This window comes from Cololabis saira, chromosome 16 (assembly GCF_033807715.1).
Source record: "Cololabis saira isolate AMF1-May2022 chromosome 16, fColSai1.1, whole genome shotgun sequence".
Lineage (NCBI taxonomy): Eukaryota > Metazoa > Chordata > Actinopteri > Beloniformes > Belonidae > Cololabis > Cololabis saira.
This window is the reverse complement of record NC_084602.1, coordinates 36,557,392-36,565,146: the sequence shown is the minus strand read 5'-3', so window position 1 is coordinate 36,565,146 and position 7,755 is coordinate 36,557,392. Positions and strand designations below refer to the sequence as shown.

The 7,755-nt window shown below is 45.6% G+C and overlaps 1 protein-coding gene across 2 annotated transcripts in view; it reads right to left on the bottom strand.

Moving 5' to 3' along the window:
* Positions 1–1,269: 1,269 nt before the first annotated feature.
* Positions 1,270–7,755, bottom strand: part of slc8a3 (solute carrier family 8 member 3) — a 143,629-nt gene continuing 137,143 nt past the window's right edge. For both annotated transcript variants that reach the window (XM_061743663.1, XM_061743664.1), the window contains 3 exons: positions 7,453–7,552; positions 4,238–4,507; positions 1,270–2,366 (listed from right to left, as the gene is read on the bottom strand). In XM_061743663.1, the coding sequence (XP_061599647.1) occupies positions 1,990–2,366; positions 4,238–4,507; positions 7,453–7,552 (747 nt within the window). In that variant the 3' untranslated portion in view covers positions 1,270–1,989. The remainder of the gene's footprint in view (positions 2,367–4,237; positions 4,508–7,452; positions 7,553–7,755) is intronic.

Genomic DNA, 7,755 nt, shown 5'->3' with positions numbered 1-7,755 from the left:
TATTTTCGGTTTTGGTTTCGGCCACAAATTTTAATTTCGGTGAATCACTAATTATTATCATTATTATCATCACAGTTTTGTTTTCGTCTGTGTTTTTTTGTCTTTGCTTACTTGTTACTTGTCCAATATATACATTCATTTTCAATGTTTGAACCCAAATGATTAGTTTTGTTTTGTATAAAACCTCCTGAGTCGAGGTTCATAAAAGGGTAGGCATAATAAGCCTTGGCTTCAGCCTATACCTTTTCGGTGCCATTTAAAATATTGGACTATTTATTATGTTGTATTATGTTGTATCCAAATGGACCGAAATAAAAAAACTCAAAATCAAAAAAAAAATATTATCATCATCATTACTATTATCATTATTATCATCACAGTTTTGTATGTGCAGTGGTTCTGCCCTCAGTTGCCCCCATGTGGTCAGAAGTGGAATTGCAACACAGAGCAGATTCAGATAGATAAAAAAGTTTGTCGGTGTGGGCTGGTTGCTTTGTTTTCTTCAGCGTGGCGACTGTTTCAAGCTCTCAAGTGCGATGCTTTATGTACAAAGTTGACATTTCAAATAAAATGCAGCTCAGTTTTGGCGTGGAGGGGCGTGGCTCAGGGCGTACCGGCCTCCTCGGAGGAAAGGAGGATGACGGAGGCGGTCTCTTCGAGAGTATAAAAACGACGTTTTGCAAACACCAGATCTGAAACTACGGTAGGTAAGGAAAACACGGGTGGAACAAACCCCCGCCGTCGCCGCGGCTGCGCAGCGACAACGTGGGCCGGCAGCCGAGGGCGCGGGGCGTCGCGAGGACTCTCCCGGGTACAAAGTTAAAAAAGACCGCAGAAAAATAAAGAGACGGATTAATGCAGCTTTAGAAAAGGGTCGAGAACCCCGATGGACGTGTCTCCAGGGGAGCTCCGAGCCGGTGGCCGGGCCCGGGCGGCCGTGGCCCCCCCGGGGCCCCCCCCACCCCTCCACAGGCACTGCTCAGCCCAGAGGGACAAACGTACGAGAACTACACAGCAAAGTGCGCCGAAGGAACCGTACAAAAATACCTCGGAAGTTTTCTCTGCAGCAACATGTTTGTTTTTTTTTTTGTTGTTTTTTTTTTTGTCCTTTTCTTAAATTTCTGACTGAAAAGGTGAAAAGTCGAGTGAGAACAAGATATCGGTAAATAAATAAATAAAACACAATGTCATACTTTTACCTAGGCAAGATACGTAACTCTTATAAAGGTGAGGACCCCCACCCCCCGCCCACCCCCGCGGTTAGCGGTTAGCCACAGCAATCCTCCGTTAGAGCAGAACGTGACCACATTTAAACAAATATTCAAAATATACAGAAAATATGGAAATATATTATATATAGATACGTTAAGAGTAAGTAAGTAATGTCCAGGGCAGTTTGAGTCCACGCCGTCGTCTTCGCTCCTCCTCCTCCTCGTCTTCATCGCGTGATTTCTGATTCCTCTGCAGTGCTCCTTAAGAAACTATGCAAATAAAAAATAAATACTATGAACCGCCCCCCCCCCCATCCCATCCTTTTCTACCACATATTTCCATTTTCATTATAATCTTTTGTTATTAGATCAGAAAATAGTTCTTTGATTCCTCTTAAGAGTGTTTTTTTTTTGGTTTCATTTATTTTTTCCGCGTTTTTATCCCCAAAATACTTTTTTTTTTGTTGAAAAAGTCGTTTCTCGTCTGATGTTGAGAAAAATATAGACCTCTGGTGGCGTCGGCATCCTTTGGACTCGTTGGTAACCCAATCCCAGCTGTAGCCGGGCCTGAGGACCCTGGGGGGGGGGGCACCACGGCCCCCCCGGTCTGGCCGAGCATCCTTACAGAAGGGGTTGGGGGTGGGGGGGGGAATCCCCAGAACCGCCTCCTCTGTTGTTTCCAAGCTTTCAAGACCGGTCCAGATTCCACGGTGAGAACTCTTCTCCGGTGCGTCTCCGTGGCGACGGGGCGGCGTCCCCGTGGCGACGGGGCGGCGGCTCAGAAGCCCTCTATGTGACAGTAGGCCTCCAGGCTGGAGAACAGGATGTAGAGGAACCAGAGGCTGAAGAGGAAGGCGGAGGTGGCCAGTCTGTGGCCCCGGGGCCCCCCCAGCTCCCCGCCGATGTGGGCCTGCCGCCGGTACAGCAGCACCGACACGGCCAGGAAGGCGAAGATGGTGAAGAGCGTGACGGAGAAGGCCAGCGAGCCGGCCTCCACCACGAACGGCTTGCCCTTCATGTGCCAGTGGATGGCGGCCACCGACCAGGCCACGCCGATGCCCAGGAACACGTTGACGGCGTTGCTGCCCGTCACGTTGCCGATGGAGGCGTCGGCGTACGTGTCCTGCACGGCCGCCACCTTGCTGGCAAAGGTGTCTGTGGAGACAGAGGACACGTTATCTATCCATCCTTCCATCCATCTATCTATTAATCCATCCATCCATCCATCCATCCATCCATCCATCCATCCATCCATCCATCCATCCATCCATCCATCCATCCATCCATCCATCCATCCATCCATCCATCCATCCAACCCTGCATCCATCCATCCACTTGATGGGTAACTTGATCCAGTGAACTAAGATTCAGCTCCGCTGGAAATCTTTTTGCTACAAATGCGGTTTGACATAAAAAAAACAAAACTCCTTGGAATACTAAAAGAGAGAAAAATTCACAGAGATGCATTTTCAGAAAACGCCGGCGTTATTGGCGTGAACCTTGTCCAAACCAGAATAATGAAGGTATATTTCCTAAATATAGCGTGCAGCATGCAGGGAAGCGTGGTGCCTGACTTCAGATGATAGAAAACACAATGAAACAATATGAATAAATATATATATATATATATATATATATATATATATATATATATATATATATATATATATATAAAAAGTGGCAGCCTGTCATGCCATGAGTGTTTAGCCAGCGACGTGTGAAAACTTAGTTATGGGCAGGTTTAGCACAAGTTAGGAGCAGGATGACGCACGCTGGCATACGTCGTAGTACGGCAAGGTCATCGAATAAACCATGCACAAGATTTCTTAACGTGTACCGGCACACATACGCCCCGGTAAGTTATGCAATCATTGACACAAGTTACTAGTAAGTCGACATACGTCGTGGTAATGTCTCGCGTCCCCAGAACTTATTCCTAACCAAGGAGTTACGAGCTTCGAACCGATGTGTAGCTCCAACACACGTAGACGTGGCATACGTAGACGTACTTGGCGTGTTCTAAACGACCACAGACCAAACTGAACGCATCTCCAACTTACAGCTGTTGTAGAATGCCATAGAATGGTGTAGAATGGCGTAGACGGCGTAGAATGGCAAAGAATGGTGTAAAATTTGCACATAATGGCGTAGAATGGTGTAGAATGGTGTAGAATGGAATAGAATGGTGTAGAATGGCATAGAATGGCATGGAATGGTGTAGAATGGCGTAAAATTCGCATAGAATGGCGTAGAATGGTGTAGAATGGCCTAGAATGGAATAGAATGGTGTAGAATGGCATAGAATGGCATGGAATGGTGTAGAATGGCGTAGAATGGCATAGAATGGCCTAGAATGGAATAGAATGGTGTAGAATGGCATAGAATGGCATGGAATGGTGTAGAATGGCATAGAATGGCCTAGAATGGAATAGAATGGCATAGAATGGCATAGAATGGTGTAGAATGGAATAGAATGGTGTATAATGGCGTAGAATGGCAAACAATGGTGTAGAATGGCGTAAAATGGCGTAGAATTGCGTAGAATGGTGTAGAGTTGTCTAGAATGTTGTAGAATGGCATAGAATGGTGTAGAATGGCATATAATGGCCTATAATAGCCTATAATGGTGTAGAATGGCATAGAATGGCATACAATGGCAAAGAATGGTGTAGAATGACCTAGAATGGCATGGAATTGCGTAGAAAGGCATAGAATGGTGCAAAATGCCGTAGAATGGCTTAGAACGGTGAAGAATGGCGTAGAATAGCATAGAATGGCCTAGAACATGCAACAGGCAACGTACCCATTGGTATACGCCACAAATAAACGAGTCATCTGTCCAACTCATGAAAACCCTTTACATCCTGGTACCAGACCCCCAAGGCGTCCCCCAGGGGCTCTGGTTCAGAACCCGATGGGTCAGAACTCTTTTGAGATCAACGAAGAACATAATCTATCAGCCAACAACAACCTTTAAGGTGGTGAACCTGAGACGTCCTCGTCCCCTCCGCCGCTCCTGGACTCACCTGGCACCGACGTGCCGAGGGCCACGAACACCACGGCGGTCACTGAGTCCTTGAGGCCGATGGTGCAGCCGAAGTGGGACGCCAGGTCGCCGATGACGGCGGTCAGCAGGCCGATGATGGCGATGGACACCACGAAGCAGGCCCAGCCGTTCAGGTAGTCGGTGGGGGGGACGCAGGCGAACAGCACCTTCCAGAAGACGGTGAGGAAGTGCATGACGTAGTCGAAGCAGGACGGGAGACGCTCCTCCCCCGTTTCGTCCTCGTCCTCGTCTTTCGGGCAGAAGTGCGAGAGAAGAAGAGCAGAGGGAGGGAGGGAGGAAGCAGAGAGATGGAAAGACAAGGAGACGATGAATCCGAGAGTGTAAAGAGGGAGGAAGAAGGGGATGACAGAGGAGAGGAAAAAGAACAAGAACACTTATTTCATTCTTTTCTTTTCAGCCCGAAGCGACGATTTCACTCTGTCTAAAAGTGTGGTGAAGACCAACATGCACCGACATGCACCAACCTGCATCAAACTACACCAAACTACACCAAACTACACCAATCCTACCCAAAACTACACCAACCTACACCAAACTACACCAATCCTACCCAAAACTACACCAACCTACACCAACGCGCACCAAACTATACCAAACTACACCAATCTTACCCAAAACTACACCAACCTACACCAACCTGCACCAAACTATACCAAACTACACCAATCCTACCCAAAACTACACCAACCTGCACCAAACTACACCAAACTACACCAATCCTACCCAAAACTACACCAACCTAGACCAAACTACACTGAACTACACCAACCTGCACCAAACTGCACCAAACTACACCAAACTATACCAAACTACACAAATCCTACCCAAAACTACACCAACCTACACCGACCTGCACCAACCAACAGCTACATACAGCCGCCTACACCAATCCTACACCAAACTACACCAACCCTACACCAGAGTACACCAACCTACACCAGAGTACACCAATCCTACACCAAACTACACCAACCTACACCAGAGTACACCAATCCTACACCAGAGTACACCAACCCTACACCAGAGTACACCAATCCTACACCAGAGTACACCAATCCTACACCAAACTACACCAACCTACACCAGAGTACACGAATCCTACACAAGCTACACCAACCCTACACCAGAGTACACCAATCCTACACAAGCTACACCAATCCTACACCAGAGTACACCAATCCTACACCAAACTACACCAACCCTACACCAGAGTACACCAATCCTACACAAGCTACACCAATCCTACACCAGAGTACACCAATCCTACACCAAACTACACCAAACTACACCAACCCTACACCAGAGTACACCAATCCTACACAAGCTACACCAATCCTACACCAGAGTACACCAATCCTACACCAGAGTACACCAATCCTACACCAAACTACACCAACCCTACACCAGAGTACACCAATCCTACACAAGCTACACCAATCCTACACCAGAGTACACCAATCCTACACCAGAGTACACCAATCCTACACCAAACTACACCAATCCTACACCAGAGTACACCAATCCTACACCGAGCTACACGAATCCTACACCAAACTACACCGATTGTACAAGAAAGAAAGCTAGGATCAATTGCTTGGTGTTGCCATCTTTGACGCGTCCTGGAAGATGCTGGTTCACTTCCTCTTTTCCAGGTTTCAATAATGTTTTGGACACTTTTTATCACCAGTTTTACTAAGTTTGATTATCTCTTTAACTGTTTAACTTTAACTGGCACTTATGCAATGGACAAACATAATTTTTGTGATCACAGAAAGTATGTCTCCCGTTCACTCCTGTCCCTGCTGGTACAGAATGTACCGGGCCAATCATAAGAGGCAGAAGAGGCTTTAAGTGTAAAGAATTAACTCTGTTCTTGAGTTGGAAACAGAAGGATTGCAAAGAGAACATACGTCTGGACGCAATTCTGGTCCTAAATGAAGGAGAATGTGAGCATTTGTCGTGTTTTGGGGGGTTGTGTTTCGTGTCCTGGAAGCTGCCATATTCCATCAGCAACGCTGACTAGCTCCTCTGCGTCCCAGTAGCTAGCAGGGCCGTCGTCGGACAGCCGGGGGACGCCGTCATGATTCAAAGTGTCAGATCGGAGCGAGCTGCGTGAGCTCGTCAGCCAAGGAAGGCTCGTGAAAAATTAAAGAGCAGCGCTGGATTAAATATTTCAGCACCAGCGTGACGGGCCGAGGCCTCGGCGGGGCCGCCGCGGGTCTGATGCCGCTGGCGCCGCAGCGGCGCGGCGGACAGGCCGGGCCTGAGGTCACTCCTTTGACTACTGCCCAGTGGTCTGGTCAAACGCCACAGCAGACGTGATCAATAAACTTCAAATAGTACAAAATAGAGCAGTTCGCATTGTCCTTGGTTGTGATTTCAGAACAAGTGTATTTAAAATGCATAGAAATCTCAGCTGGTTAATGGTAAGGGAAAGATTACGCTATTCATTATTAATATTTATAAGAAATATATCCATATCGAAAACCCTGCAAGTTCTACACAGAAAACTATGTTACAGTTCAGAAAATCACAGCTATAGCACGAGACGCTGCCAAAAACAAAGACAAATTATAGTCAGAGAACGGTGATGTACAGAGCTATGTATGAATGGAACTAACTTCCCAATCACTTAGAGTGAACTACTAGCATAAAAGAATTTAAATTATTAGTGAAGAAACATCTCTTAAATAAATACATATAAAACTTATTTAATTATTATTAAATAGCTATTGGTTTATTAAAAATGGTCATGGGTTCAAGTTACGATAAGTGATTATAACTTAAACGCATTGTAGATGACTATACAATGTTTGAATTTGTTGATGCTATTTAAAGAAGGTATGATTTTGTATTTTAATGCATTATATCTAAATGTTTCGGAATGACTGTAACCTTAATGTGAGTGTCAAAAGAGCACTGGTCTTATTTGACAGAAATCTAGAATATATTTTGTAGTAGAATTTCCTATTTTTTTTTTTTTTTTACTTTTTTTCTTTTCTATGTTTCTTTTCTTTTTCTTCTACGACATCTTTAGGTTTGCTTTTAATTTTTGTCTGTATATTATGTCTGTATATTGTATATTATTTTTGTGTTGGACCCCAGGAACAATAGCTGCAGTTTTGCTGCAGCTAATGGAGACCCAAATAAAAGTTCAAACTTGAAACTCCTCACCTGCGCTGACGGTGATGGCCTCCATGAACTGCTCCCTCCAGGAGTTGGTCCCCACCACCAGCGCCAGGTTGGTCTTCTTGATCAGCTTGTCCACGGTGCTCTGCAGGACACAGACCACAGAGTCAGACCCCCCCTCACATTTAGGTTGACAGTAGTGTTGTTTCTTTCAGCCTGTTTCAATCTTAGTTTTAGTCTAGTCTTTGGGTCAAGCTATCATTTTAGATTTTATTAGTTTTAGTCACGTTCATTCTCCTTTTAGTCGTGTCGAGTTTCAGTCGACTAAAGGTCTGAGCATTTTAGTCT